Here is a 17,489-nt window from a genome sequence, read left to right as displayed (position 1 = left end):
GTGGACCCCCACGTTAAAGTAAATGGAGCTCTGCAGACACAGGGGTCTGTCTGCATGCACCACATTGCAGGATTGAGGCTTTAGAGCCATATGTTTTTTAAAGTACATACACCTCTACCCCGATATAACGCTGTCCTCGGGAGCCAAAAAAATCTTACCGCGTTATGGGTGAAACCGCGTTATATTGAACTTGGTTTGATCCACCGGAGTGCGCAGCCCCGCCCCCCCCCGGAGCACTGCTTTACCGTGTTATATTCGAATTCGTGTTATATCGGGTCGCGTTATATCGGGGTAGAGGTGTATGTTAAAATATATAAGTGATTCAGGTGCAGGGTCTGATTTTTTTTGTTTTTTTTTAATTGATGTTCTCTCCTTTTGCTCCTGCACTTGGCGGGTGGCAATAACTGTGTGCACTGGTAAGGTCATAACAGGTGGGATTTTCAAAAGCACTCTGTTGGCCTAAGTCTTCTCCTATTGAAGACAATGGTAAAACTCTCATTGGCTTTAAAGGGAGCATGGTTGGGCCAGCACTGAGCACTTTTTAAAAATCCTACCTGTAGACATCTAAATATATGAATGTGCCTGCAAATCAATTTCTTGGATGTCTAAATGAACTTACCTGTGAACACCACATTTCAGGCACAGAAAGGAAGGCCTGGACAATTCCAGACTGAAAATATAAGGCCTATAATATACTGTCAATATCTAATAAATTAATGATTTAATAAAGCCAAGCAGAGGAATAAAACTACAAACATATGTTAATAATATTTGTTACAAAAATTATCATCTATTTGTTTGTATTCCAGTAGCATTCAGAGGTCCCAGTCAGGATTGGTGCCTCACTGTGCCTGGCATCAGAGACAGCCCCTGCTCCAGAGTGTACAATCTAAGGCTCTGATCTCGCAGAGACTTAAGGGCCTGACTTTAGCTCTGTGAGTGGTCCCATTGAAGTCTTGGGACCATTGACAGTATGAAAAGTCCAATGTGTGTAAGTGTCTGCAGGACTGGCACCTAACACATTTAAAAACAGCATTTTCTTTCCTTTGGAAATTGTGCCGCTAGCAATACCACAAGCTCTCAATAGAGCCATGCTTTCCCTGCCCCTGTCCCTGATCAGGTGAATAGGAATCCCAGGTGTCTTAAGTGAAGTAACTTCCTGAAATTGAATAAAAGCTGAATATTCCCTGCTCATGCAGAAAGTGAAATGTGGCACAGTTAATGATGGGTAGACATGATTGAAACACATCTAACATTCAAATGTTTCTCCAAACCTTTTATCCTCTGAGGCTGAATTTAGCCTTCCTTCAGGACATCAGATCCATTCAGTTAGTTGTACTGGTAGTAAAACAGAGCAGCCATGCGATTGTGTAGCATCCAGGAAAAAATAGGAAAACAAACACACAGACCAAAAATCATGCACACGCCACACTTCTTGTCTTTTCCAGCTCAAGGGCACAGACCATCATTGTGTTTGCTGGGTTTCACTTGGGTGTCTTTAAACTGACTGGCTACATTCCAATTCTTTGTCTTGCCTGCCAGTTTTTTCAATCTTGTCTTATCGAAGTGTACAAGACAGAAAACTGTAGTTCACTTTAAAAAATACCTGCTACCCACAAATGACAAACACTCGTTTGGAGAGAAAGTCTTGACTCAGATGAATGTATATAGTGTTAATATATTAGATCAGAGAATAACAGCTATAAGCCACCACAGTCTTCCTTATTTGTACTGGCAAAGAAAAGGTATAAGCCCAAGATGTTTTCTGAAAAGTTTCTTTTGCAAACTGATCAACAATGCATGAGTTATGGCCTTCACAGTTAAATAAACAATTAATTTCTGGACAAAATGTGAAGCACCTTAAGAGAATAAATTATTTTCTCTGCTCCAGAGATATCTATTAAAAGGGATATGAGTATCCAGAAGTTCCTTATGTGATTTTAACTTAGTTCATGTCATTTTTATTTGTTTTATTTTTTGACCAACTTTACCTGAGCTGGAATGAGGAAGAGCAGGCAGCAGAGGGCAATGTTGCACAGCGCTCTCAGCCTGAGAGACGCAGCAGCTGTCTGAGGCAGACCAGCTGAATGCTTCATGTGCAGCCACTCCAGGCATTCTCAGCAAGTATATGAACTCTAGGAGTGAATGGACCCTCTATACCAGTGGCTTTCAACCTTTCCAGACTACTGTACCTCTTTCAGGAGTCTGATCTGTCTGGCATACCCCCAAGTTGCGTACCCTGACTTTAAAACGATTTGCTTACAAAATCAGACATGAAAATACAAAAGTGTCACAGCACACTATGACTGAAAAATTGCTGACTTTCTCATTTTTACCATATAATTATAAAATAAATCCTTTGGAATATAAATATTGTACTTGCATTTCAGTGTGCAGTATGCAGAGCAGTATAAACAAGTCATTGTCTTTACCCCATTTTAGTTTGTACTGACTTTGTTAGTGCTTTTTATGTAGCCTGTTGTAAAGCTAGGCAAATGTCTAGATGAGTTGATGTACTCCCTGGAAGACCTCTGCATATTCCCAGGAGTACGTGTACCCCTGGTTGAGAACCACTGCTCTACACAGTCTGAGACATTAGCTCCCCCAGCAAATGGTTGGTTAGTTAATCTAGATCTGAATGTGTAAGGTGTATATGATTTCAAATTATTATTCATAATAATAAAGCTATAATCTAAACCTTGCACCCACTGGATATTTAGACAACGGGCAAGTATGCTATCATTTAAGAAGAGCAAGCTAATTGAACTAGCCCATCTTCGTATTTCTCCTAACACTGTGATTTCATAATGCTAAGATGGCAGGAACATGTACTGTGCACATATATGGAATTTTAAAAATAGGGCAGTTAAATTATTTGCTTTTTTGGAAATGTTGCGCTACAGTTTAACAAAGCTGTGTTATTGCTCTTACAGGCTGAAGCTCTCAAACTCAACTCAGCCAACAGCTTCCTTCAACACCAAATCAAAGTAAGTTCCTTCTTTAGAACTGTGATATGGTCCAAAGCCCCATTAGAAACCTGTTTGCTCCAGTTGCCTTCATTAGGTCTGATCCACAGCCTATTGAAGTCATTGGAAAGATTCCCATTGACTACTGTGGGCTCTGCATGAGCCCAAGGTGAACCACCTGCTAGAGAGTAGAAAGGTGTTGGTTGTCCCTTTACTCTATTTGTCACTGTTTAGGAGCGCTATTATGGTACTTTGATGAGAAGCAAATTTCTCCTGATCACCATTTGAATTATTTTTTACAAGAACTTGTCAAAGCTTCAAAATCCATATCTCATTTGATGATGCTAAAGCTGCTAGTATAATTAGGGAGCTAGCATGAAGGATGGATTCCTATGCTAGGTGGATTTAACATACCCACAAAATGCATAACTCAGAACAGAGTACGGTTGCCAACTTTCTAACTGCACAAAACCAAACACCCTAGCACTGCCCCTTCCCCAAGGCCCCGCCCCCCGCTCTCTACATTCCGCCTCCCTCGGTGCCTCGCTCTCCCCTACCCTCATTCACTTTCATTGGGCTGAGGCAGGGGGTTGGTGTGTGGGAGGGCGTGAGGGCTCTTAACTGGGGGTGTGGGCTCTGGGGTGGGGCCAGAAATTGGGGTTCAAGGTATGGGAGGGGGATCTGGGCTGGGGCAGGGAGTTGGGGTGCAGAAGGGGATGCGGACTCTGGATGGGGATGCAGGCTCTGGGATGGGGCCAGGGATGAGGGGTTTGGGGTGCAGGAGGGAGCTCTGGGTTTGGTGGGGGTGAGGGATTCGGAATGTGGGAGGGAGCTGCGGGTTAAGGCAGGGGGTTGGGGTGCAGGAGGGGGTACGGGCTCTGGGTTGGGGAGGCGGGCTCTAGGGTGGGGCTGGGAATGAGAGCTTTGGGGTGCAGGAGGGAGCTCTGGGCTGGGGCAGGGGGTTGGGGTTTGGGGTTGGGGCACAGACTTACCTTGGGCGGCTCCCGGTCAGTGGCGCAGCGGGTCTAAGGCAGGCTCCCTGCCTTTCCTGGCTCCGCACTGTGCCCTGGAAGCGGCCAGCAGATCCGGTTCCTGGGCTGGGGGGCCAGGAGTCTCCACGTGCTGCTGTTGCCCACAAGCACCGCCGCCCCAGCTCCCATTGGCCCTGGTTCCCAGCCAATGGGAGTGCGGAGCCGGTGCTCAGGGCTGGGGCAGTGCGTAGAGCCCCGTGGCCCTCCCGCCTAGGAGCTGGACCTGCTGGCTGCTTCTGGGGCACAGCGCGGTGCCAGGACAGTAGGGACTAGCCTGCCTTGGTCCTGCAGCACGGCTGACCAGACTTTTAACAGCCCAGTCGACAGTGCTGTAATCTAGCCTAGCTGTATTCTCTGTCAATCTCTGCTATTGATTCTAGTCAGTCTTTGTGAGAGCCTGTGAGAATCAACAGGAAGTGTAGCACTACATAAAAGATGCTTGGAAACTTTAAACTTCCTGCTGAAGTTTAACCTTTTATAGCACAGGAACCACAGCATCCCTTTCCCATAAATTAAGGTTATGAAGTTAAAAAAGACTTCAGCACCACCAATTACTTATCACAGATACTGCCAATTAATATCACAAACAATTTTTTTCTTAACCACTGACAAATATTTCTCTGCATTTATACATAGATGAGTTTTTTGTTTTTGGTGTTTTTTTAGGAAGTTCAAGACAACATCACAGACATCTTAAATAGACAGAAGGTCACCCAGGAAAATCAGCGGTGAGTTAGTACATATTTTGGATTTACTATATTGTTTTAGGTCTATATTATAAATGTTACATGTTACAGAATGATGATTGAAACCCCTATGCTAAAAACTTCCCAGAGCTGAGTAAGAAAGATCAGTTATTTATAGCTGCTAGGTTTAAGTATGACTTAGTACAACATACACAGTAGCACTTTAGGGATTAAGGTAAGGACTCAATTCAAATAAGGCCCTGTAGTCTAGAATAAACTAAGAAAAAACAATGTGAATCTGAGTGCTTATGCACGGTGTTTGATTGACACCTGCACTTGTCTATTCAGCTACAGAGCAGATATTTTGCAGAGGCTGTTTTAAGCTTCCGCCCATGGCCCTGCTGATATGCTTCAGACTTGCCCCAGAGAGGTGACCTCTAGGCATGAGATGGTAGCACAGTCTCCCTGCCCATCCAGTCCCTGGCCTCTGTTCTGAGGCTGCAGTCCAGTGCCAGGTGTGGCAGTGGTTTTAATTATGTGGACTCATGTCCATAGGAACCGAATTGAGACCTTATTTCACACACGGAGCTTCTTTATTTTCTGTGGCACTCCGGGTTTAAGTAGTGCTGTTTGCATTCAAGGTATTTCAGGGTGCTTTGTAAAGTAATGAGTTAGAAAGTTTTAGTCACTATTGAGCTGGGCTGGATCTGAATTGGTTGCCAGGGGCAGAAGACTGTACACTCCATTACCACTCCCCTCGGGCATCCTCCTCACCTTCCTCCAGTACATCTTATTAGTATCAAGATGGAATGAAAGACAAAAGAGACAGCATGCAGCTAAGTCTGCATCATAAAGACTACACTTTTGACATCTATGCTTATTTCAGAGGTAAGTAAGGAATGTATTTATTGTTTTGGTTTCAATTATGTGCTAAGATTTAGCCCTTCGTTTATTATGTCCACAGATGTTTTCAGCTAACCGCGTACTGCTCTCGCTCTCTCTTAATTGTCTGTATTCAAATTAGTGTAGCATAACATCAGATTTGGGTATGTATTATAGATCTGCAATATAGTTTTATGAAAACCTAACTTGCAAACTTCTGTAGCAGAAAGAGGTTAACAGTAGACTGAAAGATACATAAAAAGTTTTAAGAGTCTATTTCAGTGATAATATTTGGGCCAGATTTTTTTTCACATACCAGTTAGACACACATCATATACCGGTATAGGGTCTGATCTAGTGCACACTGAAAGAAAAGCCTCTCATTGACTTAATGATCTGAGACATTAAGCGCCTATCTCCTTATAGTATCTGTCCCCATAGTATTTTAACACTATGCTATTTAACCATAGCTACAGACATCATTCCCTGAACTCAGATGGGAGGTATGTACGCTTTTGGTGGTGAAAGTCCCACATTCAATCCTTGCAGACAACAATGGTGTCTGTAGATACAGGGTCATGGTCTGCAACATTCCCAAATGCACACATGCAGTTATGTGACTAATGGTGCACATCTGAATTTAGAAGTGTAGAGTCGAATTAAAACGGCATATTAATACAGATTAGTGGAACACTGTTTTCTTCTCTTCTCACCTGCCGAGTCCTGCATTTAAAGGGGGGTCTGTGTTTTATTTGCTGCCATTGACAGAATCACTAACTTTTAAATCAACGATTGGAATGTAGAAAAGTCACATCACTCTTTTAGGTATTTTAATGAAGTCTTGTTGCAAACAGAGAACTGCGATCTCAAATCTTGGCATGTAAAAAGTTAAATTTAAGAGAAGATATCAGAATCTGCTTCATGCTCTTTTACTCAGTTGTGGCTTGTCAGCACCTGGGATCACAGTGGTTTTTTTTTTTTTTTTTTGGAGGACCATATTGCAAAATGGCTCACAATTCATAGGGGAGACACAGAGCTGCTATGTAATTATCTAAGGGTATGTCTACACTACGAAATTAGGTCGAATTAATAGAAGCCGGTTTTATAGAAATCGGTTGTATACAGCCGATTTTGTGTGTCCCCACATAAAATGCTCTAAGTGCTCTAGTCGGCGGACCGCGTCCACAGTACCGAGGCTAGCGTCGACTTCCGGAGCATTGCACTATGGGTAGCTATCCCACAGTTCCCGCAGTCTCCGCCGCCCATTGGAATTCTGGGTTGAGATCCCAATGCCCGAATGATGCAAAACAGTGTCGCGGGGGGTTCTGGGTACATGTCGTCAGGCCCCTCCCCCTCCGTCAGAGCAACGGCAGACAATAGATTCGCGCCTTTTTACCTGGGTTACCTGTGCAGACAACATACCACGGCAAGCATGGAGCCCGCTCAGCTCAGCTCACCGTCACCATATGTCATCTGGGTGCCGGCAGACGTGGGACTGCATTGCTACACAGCAGCAGCAGCTAACTGCCTTTTGGCGGTAGACGGTGCAGCATGACTGGTAGCCTTCATTGGCGATCTGGGTGCCGGCAGCCGTGGGGCTGGCAGCCGTGGGGCTGCATTGCACCAGCCCCTTGCCTTTTGCCTTTTGGCAGTAGATGGTTTATTACGACTGGTAACCATCCTCGTCGTACAGCAGTGGCTGTCGATCATGGGCACCTGGGCAGACATGCTCAGTCCTATGGAACTGTCTTGATGATGATGGTTATCAGTCGTAGTATGCCATTTTCTGCCAAGCGCCCTGTTGGCTCATCGCACGTTAGCAGAGTCTTCCCTGAGCAGCAGATCGTGCAATAGGCCTGAAGGCTAACTGCCAAGCGCCCAGTATTTGCTGCCAAGCACCCAGAAAATGCTGAGGGCTATCAGTCATGCTGCACCGTCGTCTTAAGATGTAAAAAATAGATTTGTTCTGTATTCATTTCCTTCCCCCCTCCCTCCGTCAAATCAACGGCCTGCTAAACCCAGGCTTTTGAGTTAAATCTCTGGGGGGGGGGCATTCTGTGTGACAGTTGTTTGTGTTTCTCCCTGATGCACAGCCACCTTTCTTGATTTTAATTCCCTGTACCTGTATGCCATGTCGTCACTCGCCCCTCCCTCCCTCCCTCCCTCCTTCCCCTGGTCCGTCAGATACTAGTTTCGTGCCTTTTTTCAGACCAGACGCCATAGCTAGCACTGGGATCATGGAGCCCGCTCAGATCACCGCGGCAATTATGAGCACTATGAACACCACGCGCATTGTCCTGGAGTATATGCAGAGCCAGGACATGCCAAAGCAAAACCAGGACCAGCCGAGGAGGAGGCGATTGCAGCGCGGTGACGAGAGTGATGAGGAAATGGACATGGACCTAGACCTCTCACAAGGCACAGGCCCCAGCAATGTGGAAATCATGGTGTTCCTGGGGCAGGTTGATGCCGTGGAACGCTGATTCTGGGCCCGGGAAACAAGCACAGACTGGTGGGACCGCATCGTGCTGCAGGTGTGGGACGATTCCCAGTGGCTGCGAAACTTTCGCATGCGTAAGGGCACTTTCATGGAACTTTGTGACTTGCTTTCCCCTGCCCTGAAGCGCCAGAATACCAGGATGAGAGCAGCCCTCACAGTTGAGAAGCGAGTGGCGATAGCCCTGTGGAAGCTTGCAACGCCAGACAGCTACCGGTCAGTCGGGAATCAATTTGGAGTGGGCAAATCTACTGTGGGGGCTGCTGTGATCCAAGTTGCCAGGGCAATGAGAGACCTGGTGATATCAAGGGTAGTGACTCTGGGAAACGTGCAGGCCATAGTGGATGGCTTTGCTGCAATGGAATTCCCAAACTGTGGTGGGGCGATAGACGGAACCCATATCCCTATCTTGGCACCGGAGCACCAAGCCACCGAGTACATAAACCGCAAGGGGTACTTTTCAATGCTGCTGCAAGCCCTGGTGGATCACAAGGGATGTTTCACCAACATCAACGTGGGCTGGCCGGGAAGGGTACATGATGCTCGCGTCTTCAGGCACTCTGTTCTGTTTCGAAAGCTGGAGGAAGGGACTTTCTTCCCGGACCAGAAAATAACCGTTGGGGATGTTGAAATGCCTATCGTGATCCTTGGGGACCCAGCCTACCCCTTAATGCCATGGCTCATGAAGCCGTACACAGGCAGCTTGGACAGGAGTCAGGACCTGTTCAACTACAGGCTGAGCAAGTGCAGAATGGTGGTAGAATGTGCATTTGGACGTTTAAAAGCGCACTGGCGCAGCTTACTGACTCGCTCAGACCTTAGCGAAAAGAATATCCCCATTGTTATTGCTGCTTGCTGTGCGCTCCACAATATCTGTGAGAGTAAGGGGGAGACATTTATGGCTGGGTGGGAGGTTGAGGCAAATCGCCTGGCCGCTGATTACGCGCAGCCAGACACCAGGGCGGTTAGAGGAGCACAGCAGGGCGCAGTGCGCATCAGAGAAGCTTTGAAAACGAGTTTTGTGACTGGCCAGGCTACGGTGTGAAACTTCTGTTTGTTTCTCCTTGATGAAATCTCCGCCCCCCCACCCACCCGGTTAACTCTACTTCCCTGTAAACCAACCACCCCACCCTCCCCCCTTCAAGCACCACTTGCAGAGGCAATAAAGTCATTGTTACTTCACATTCATGCATTCTTTATTAATTCATCACACAACTAGGGGGATAATTGCAAAGGTAGCCCGGGATGGGTGGGGGAGGAGGGAAGGAAAAGGACACACTGCAGTTTAAAACTTTAAAACTTTAACACTTATTGCTCGGGAAATCATCTGGGGTGGAGTGACTGGGTGGCCGGAGGCCCCCCCACCGTGTTCTTGGGCGTCTGGGTGAGGAGGCAATGGGACTTGGGGAGGAGGGCTGTTGGTTACAGAGGGGCTGTAGCGGCGGTCTCTGCTCCTGCTGCCTTTCCTGCAGCTCAACCAACCGCTGGAGCATATCAGTTTGATGCTCCAGCAGCCGGAGCATCGACTCTTGCCTTCTGTGTGCAAGCTGACGCCACCTCTCATCTTCAGCCCGCGATTCAGCACGCCACCTCTCCTCTCGCTCATATTGGGCTTTTCTATAATCAGTCATTGACTGCCTCCACGCATTCTGCTGTGCTCTGTCAGCGTGGGAGGCAGTCTGTAGTTCTGTAAACATTTCATCACGCGTCCTTCGCTTTCACTTTCGAATATTCACTAGCCTCTGTGAAGGAGAAAGATTTGCAGCTGGTGGAGGAGAAGGGAGAGGTGGTTAAAAAAGACACATTTTAGAGAACAATGGGTACACTCTTTCACGTTAAATTTTGCTGTTCACATTACACAGCACATGTGCTTTCGTTACAAGGTCGCATTTTTCCTCTTATATTGAGGGCCTGCCGGTTTGGTGTGAGAGATAACTCACGCACTGCCAGGCCACAGATTTCAGCTTGCAGGCAGCCATGGTAAGACACAGTCTTTTGGCTTTTTTAACCTTCTTAACATGTGGGGATGGTTTCAAACAGTACTGCTCTCATTAACCATACCAAGCACCCGTTGGGTTGGCCATTTAAAATGGATTTGCAATGTAAAAGGAGGGGCTGCGGTTTCAGGGTTAACATGCAGCACAAACCCAACTAATTCCCCTCCCCCACACACCGAATTCTCTGGGATGATCACTTCACCCCTCCCCACCACCGCGTGGCTAACAGCGGGGAATATTTCTGTTCAGCAGAGCAGGAAGGGGCACCTCTGAATGTCCCCTTAATAAAATTGCCCCATTTCAACCAGGTGACCGTGAATGATATCACTCTCCTGAGGATAACAAAGAGCGATAAGGAATGGATGTTGTCTGCATGCCAGCAAACACCGGGACCATACGCTGCCATGCTTTGTTATGCAATGATTCCAGACTACGTGCTACTGGCCTGGCGTGGTAAAGTGTCCTACCATGGCGGACGGGATAAGGCAGCCCTCCCCAGAAACCTTTTGCAAAGGCTTTGGGAGTACATGAAGGAGAGCTTTCTGGAGATGTCCATGGAGGATTTCCGCTCCATCCCCATACACGTTAACAGACTTTTCCAGTAGCTATACTGGCCGCGATTGCCAGGGCAAATTAATCATTAATCATTAAACACGCTTGCTTTTAAACCATGTGTAATATTTACAAAGGTACACTCACCAGAGGTCCCCTGTGTGCCCCAAGGGTCTTGGGTGAGTTCGGGGGTTACTGGTTCCAGGTCCAGGGTGATAAACATATCCTGGCTGTTGGGGAAACCGGTTTCTCCGCTTCCTTGCTGCTGTGAGCTATTTACATTATCTTCATCCTCATCTTCCTCGTACCCCGAACCCGCTTCCCTGTGTGTTTCTCCAGTGAGGGCCTCATAGCACACGGTTGGGGTAGTGGTGGCTGCACCCCCTAGAATGGCATGCAGCTCCGCATAGAAGCGGCATGTTTGCGGCTCAGCCCCGGACCTTCCGTTTGCTTCTCTGGCTTTGTGGTAGGCTTGCCTTAGCTCCTTAATTTTCACGCGGCACTGCTGTGCGTCCCTGTTATGGCCTCTGTCCTTCATGGCCTTGGAGACCTTTTCTAATATTTTGCCATTTCGTTTACTGCTTCGGAGTTCAGCCAGCACTGATTCATCTCCCCATATGGCGAGCAGATCCCGTACCTCCCGTTCTGTCCATGCTGGAGCTCTTTTGCGATCCTGGGACTCCATCACGGTTACCTGTGCTGATGAGCTCTGCGTGGTCACCTGTGCTCTCCACGCTCCGCAAACAGGAAATGAAATTCAAACATTCGCGGGGCTTTTCCTGTCTACCTGGCCAGTGCATCTGAGTTGAGAGTGCTGTCCAGAGCGGTCACAATGAAGCACTGTGGGATAGCTCCCGGAGGCCAATAACGTCGAATTCCGTCCACACTAACCCAATTCCGACCCACTACGGCCGATTTTATCGCTAATCCCCTCGTCGGAGGTGGAGTAAAGAAACCGGTTTAAAGGGCCCTTTAAGTCGAAAGAAAGGGCTTCGTCGTGTGAACGTGTCCAGGCTTAATTCGATTTAACGCGGCTAAAGTCGACCTAAACTCGTAGTGTAGACCAGGCCTCAGAATACTGATCTGTAGTAATGCTATGAATACTTATGTGACCAGGTCAGTAAAGTGAAGTTGCTGTATTTTGGGTTATTAGACTTTCCTGTATGAATGTATTAAACTAGCTTGATAGGAGACTGTTGGAAAAACAGGCAGGAAAGCAACACAATGGATCTAGATAAGCAATCTCCCAACAAATAATTACCTCAGACAATGACCTACTTTCCAGCCTAAAGTTGCAAGGCTGCTTTGCCAAAGTTGGGAACTAACAGATCAAAAGGCTATAAACAGTTACAAAGGCCTAAATTCACAAAGGGAATTAGTTGTTGCCCAATGGAATTAACAAACCTGATTTAGGCTCTCAGATTCCACAATACATGGAGAGAGTCGGTGCCCAAGAATGGGATTCATAGAAGAGAGCATGTGAGTGGGGAGCTAACTGAGCTGGCCAACAGAAAATGCCAAGGAGAGAGGTTGGGCCTGAACTCTGCCCTTGCCCTAATGCAGGGCTGGGAGGAGGTGCCTATCTCTGCTTGGGATTCACAGCTGTGAACCCTCTCCTGGAATTAGGCACCTAAACCAGCTCAGCACTTTCTCATGGGAGAAAGGAGGGGGGGAGTGGAGTGGGGAAGGGAGAAAAGGAGCTCCCATGTCATTATAGTCAAGAGCCTGGTGGTTAGGGCACTCTTCTGGGGGAGTGGGGGGATGGGAGACCTGTTTTCAAATCCCTGCTCTGCCTGATTTGGAGCTCAGAATTGAGTCTCCCATATGCCAGGTGAGTGCTCTGACTACCAGGCTATAGAGTCAATCTCTGACCCACTGATTACACTGGTCTACAATTTTTGAGAAGTCGTCTGCTTCAGAGATAAAATGTGCTATTTATTATGTATTTTGATGTGCTGAATTCAAATATGACAATTAAAACAACTGATTGGCTACTGTTTCTAAGATATTTAAGTTTTTACATTTTATGTCTATGTATATTGTGTAGATAGTAGAGTTTTAATCATAAATTGTAAACCTAGGTCTTTTCATGTGTTTATGGTTGCTTTACATGATAATATTTCACCTGTCCTGTTTATGTAACACTTTAAAAATCAGCAAAAGGGTTATATAAATAAAATTTATTATGAAGCAAAAGGCAAAAAACTATTCTGTACATAGTTTAGTCCTATTCAGTGTCTACTCGGCGCTTCTTGGCTTGTCTCTTGTATTCATTAAATGGAGCATCTCTTGTCACTGTCCAGCAATAGTCTGCAAGCATTGATGGGCTCCATTTGCCCTGATAGCGTTTCTCCATTGTTGCAATGTCCTGGTGAAATCGCTCGCCATGCTTGTCGCTCACTGCTCCGCAGTTCGGTGGAAAAAAAGCTAGATGAGAGTGCAAAAAATGTATCTTTAGTGACATGTTGCAACCAAGGCTTTTGTATGCCTTGAGGAGGTTTTCCACCAACAACCTGTAGTTGTCTGCCTTGTTGTTTCCGAGAAAATGTATTGCCACTAACTGGAAGGCTTTCCATGCCGTCTTTTCCTTGCCACACAGTGCATGGTCAAATGCATCATCTCGAAGAAGTTCACGAATCTGAGGACCAACAAAGACACCTTCCTTTATCTTAGCTTCACTTAACCTTGGAAATTTTCCATGGAGGTACTTGAAAGCTGCTTGTGTTTTGTCAATGGCCTTGACAAAGTTCTTCATCAGACCCAGCTTGATGTGTAAGGGTGGTAAAATCTTCCTTGATTCAACAAGTGGTGGATGCTGAACACTTTTCCTCCCAGGCTCCAATGACTGTCGGAGTGGCCAATCTTTCTTGATGTAGTGGGAATCTCTTGCACGACTATCCCATTCGCAGAGAAAACAGCAGTACTTTGTGTATCCAGTCTGCAGACCAAGCAAGAGAGCAACAACCTTCAAATCGCCACAAAGCTGCCACTGACGTTGGTCATAGTTTATGCACCTCAAAAGTTGTTTCATGTTGTCATAGGTTTCCTTCATATGGACTGCATGACCAACTGGAATTGATGGCAAAACATTGCCATTATGCAGTAAAACAGCTTTAAGACTCGTCTTCGATGAATCAATGAACAGTCTCCACTCATCTGGATCGTGAACGATGTTGAGGGCTGCCATCACCCCATCGATGTTGTTGCAGGCTACAAGATCACCTTCCATGAAGAAGAATGGGACAAGATCCTTTTGACGGTCACGGAACATGGAAACCCTAACATCACCTGCCAGGAGATTCCTCTGCTGTAGTCTGGAGCCCAACAGCTCTGCCTTACTCTTGGGTAGTTCCAAATCCCTGACAAGGTCATTCAGTTCACCTTGTGTTATGAGGTGTGGTTCAGAGGAGGAGGATGGGAGAAAATGTGGGTCCTGTGACATTGATGGTTCAGGACCAGAACTTTCATCCTCTTCCTCTTCCTCATCTGACTCAAGTGAGAATGATTCTGGTGCATCAGGAACCGGCAGTTCTTCTCCGTGGGGTACTGGGTGTATAGCTGATGGAATGTTTGGATAATGCACAGTCCACTTTTTCTTCTTTGACACACCTTTCCCAACTGGAGGCACCATGCAGAAGTAACAATTGCTGGTATGATCTGTTGGCTCTCTCCAAATCATTGGCACTGCAAAAGGCATAGATTTCCTTTTCCTGTTCAACCACTGGCGAAGATTTGTTGCACAAGTGTTGCAGCATATGTGTGGGGCCCACCTCTTGTCCTGATCTCCAATTCTGCAGCCAAAATAAAGGTGATAGGCTTTCTTAACCATAGTGGTTATACTGAGCTTTTGTGATGCAAAAGTCACTTCACCACAAACATAGCAGAAGTTATCTGCACTGTTCACACAAGTACGAGGCATCTCTGCTCACTTTGGCTAAACAGAAATGTGTCCCTTTGAAAAATCAAACACTGACAAATAAGAGAGCATGACACTGTATGATTTCTAGAGCTGATATATATAGGGCAATTTGTTCAGCAGAGTGATGTAAGCTTCGTTATGATTGCATCATCCATGACTTCTAGGAATAACATGACGCAATTCATATCATGTATGACGCAATACCAGCTTCAGATTGCATCATTCATTGATTTGCCTAAAAAGCAAGTACTGTCCAAACCCAGTCATAGATTTATTCATAGATCCAGTCAAAGATGTATTTTAGTCATTTCTGGTTTAAATTGAGATCCCTTCCCTTTATAACTCACTTATCCTCCGCCATTCCCAAGTCAAGGGTCGTATATACTGACCCAATAGCATATCTTGAAAACTAGAGCCAATCAACAATTTTAAGCATCATTTTCGTTCTCAGTGACCCAGAATTAGTAAAGTTTGACTACATTTATTTCAGAAGCATTTTGGCTGTAGAGCAGTGTTATTGATACAAAGTGGGAACATCTGGAGAAGTCAGAGGTGTGGGTTAGCCTGGGAACTGTGACAACTCAGATCTGGTTAGAGGGATGGCAGAATTACAGGGCTGCATGTGATGTTAGTTTCTGATATTCCTTTGGTTTTGTGAGGTAAAACAACATTTTAGATTAGAACTGCATGTCCCAGATAGCAGGAGTGGAACCTCAGAAACCAAAGTCAATGGCATATGACAAAGAAAATGGAATGTCACTGCATCTGAAAGAATAATGAGAACTATTTTGTAAAAAATAAAAATTCAGTAGCATTGTTTTAAAATCATTCAAATGCAGTGCTTGCTTAGCCAAGAGGTTATTAAAAATAAAATATCAAGGCAATTAGTAGTAGATATACTTGAATACAAGGTTAATTAGTTTCATTTCTATGGTGTTAATTATTAAAAGTAATTAGCCCTGAGGTACTTAAGAAAGTGCCCTCACTAAATGTTTTTTAATGTAACATAAAGACTTAAGTTTTGCTTCCAGCAGAGCTCAAGTATAAACCCTTTAAAATGTACAGTGCCTCAGGATATTTGCATAATAAGGCATTTTATAAATGAGATATCTCCAAATTCTGCCCTCCTAGTATTATGATTCTCAATTCTGGACCTGACATTACTCTTCCTATCCAGGATAGATCAGGAAAACTAAAACATTAGCAATAGCATCAGATTTCTGAATCAAAGCCTGTCTGGAGGCACAATTGAAGGAGACTATCTAATTGTCTGCTGTCAGAACTTTATCATCCTTTGCCCTTAAAGCACATAACTTTATTAATATGGAATTTAATTACAGACAAGGCATAGATTAAAAAATTAATTATTTTACAGCAGTTTCCCCAAGGTGCTGTGGGATTGTTCAGTGAATTAGGGGTGAAACATGCAGCCTGTGTTGAGAGCTGAGAAAATCTTTTGCAGATATTTATTTAGCTTTCTGCAAGACAACTGTGATTTCCTCAGATTTATTTTCCATTTGACGAATGGCTTTACGGTATCTTTGCTCTGGTGATTAATTGCAAATATTCTAAACTCAAATTCTGTTGTTTAGTTGTAACTGGACAGATTAAGTCACATAGTATTGTTTGTTTTCCTGGTTGGATGTGTGTGCATGGACTTGCGGCACAAGGAGTAAAAATTCCCTTCAGAATTAGCTTTCCGAAATCATTTAGTCTAGCATTTATGCTAGAAACTGGATTTCTCTAAAGTTAGATGAAGTTTTTCAGATGAAACTTTCTTTTGCCAAAAAAAAAAAAAAAATGTAGATTCAGGAAGATTGAAACATTTTGCAAATTTGTGTCAAATTCACTGAATTGTTTGGGGGCAATAACCTCCCCCCCCCCCACCAAACAAACTAGTGAAAAAAATCAAAACCTTTTGATTTTTCAATTCAACATGACATTTTGTTTTGAATTGTACTTCACTTTTATTTAAAAATGGAAAAGAACCCCCTTAAAAAATTAAATGTCCTCCCACCACCCCTTGTGTCACTTGACCTGAAACAATCTTACTTACTTTCTTTCTTAAATACTTTTTCAGTTGGGACACCAGCCTGAAAAACCAGCTATTCTCACAGTTCTAGATCCCTCAAATATTTGCAGAAAACGGCCACAAATGAGTCACAAAGATGGTTGAAGTGAATGTGTTTAAACATGTGAATTTTTACAAGAAAATTTGCATTTATTGTTCTGCCCTCAAAGTCATCCCTGGTACCACATAGGGCAGTTAATGGTATAAGTTAATGCTTATTAATGCATCATTAACACCTGATCCATGGCTTACTCCTCTTTCCATAGGAAAGCATCATGTAGCTGTGGGGAGAGAGCTAAAAGCAGGATGTGAAGATGCCTGCATTTAGCATTATAAAGGATGTACAGATCTGTGACCATTAATATAAACCATTATCTGTCGTCACAGATTTATTATTCTCCAAAGATACACACTGTAGATTACACTCTTTGGTCTGTGCTCCCAGCAAGAGACTTGCAGGGACCAGCCCAAGCTTCAGTTTCAAAAGCAGTTGCCTCCAGCTGGGGGTGGGGATGGAGGTGTGGGGGAGAGGGAGAGAGAGAGAGTGGTTGGGTACTATGCAGTCGAACAATAACAACTAATGGTGCCCAACTCTTAGTTCTTTGACTGATGGTCTCTAGGTCTATTCCACTTCAGGAGCACATGTGCTCCATTCACCTGAGACTGGAAGATTTTTGTTAGCAATGCCCATTGGTCTTGCACCTGTGCTTTCTCCTCCTCCTGCTCCAAACTGAGGGTGTAAGTGGCAGTGTGGACTGACTGCCTCTCCAGTTCCTTTCCACCACCAGTGGTCTCAGACAGAACCTCTTCGGTGTCTGCAGCATTAGGTAGCTGCTTCTTTTACACTTTGAAGTTAGTTGCCAATAGTTGTAAACCCGTTTTTGTATG

The 17,489-nt window shown here is 45.0% G+C and overlaps 1 protein-coding gene across 1 annotated transcript in view; it reads left to right on the top strand.

Annotated features, from left to right (window-relative positions):
- Window positions 1–17,489, top strand: part of C3H6orf118 (chromosome 3 C6orf118 homolog) — a 53,945-nt gene that overhangs the window by 23,205 nt on the left and 13,251 nt on the right. Inside the window, exons 7-8 of the mRNA XM_065402250.1 lie at window positions 2,934–2,987; window positions 4,664–4,725. Coding sequence (XP_065258322.1) covers window positions 2,934–2,987; window positions 4,664–4,725 — 116 coding nt within the window. The remainder of the gene's footprint in view (window positions 1–2,933; window positions 2,988–4,663; window positions 4,726–17,489) is intronic.

Source organism: Emys orbicularis, chromosome 3 (genome assembly GCF_028017835.1).
Source record: "Emys orbicularis isolate rEmyOrb1 chromosome 3, rEmyOrb1.hap1, whole genome shotgun sequence".
NCBI lineage: Eukaryota > Metazoa > Chordata > Testudines > Emydidae > Emys > Emys orbicularis.
The sequence above is the reverse complement of the archived record's forward strand: the minus strand, read 5'-3'. Positions and strand labels throughout refer to the sequence as shown.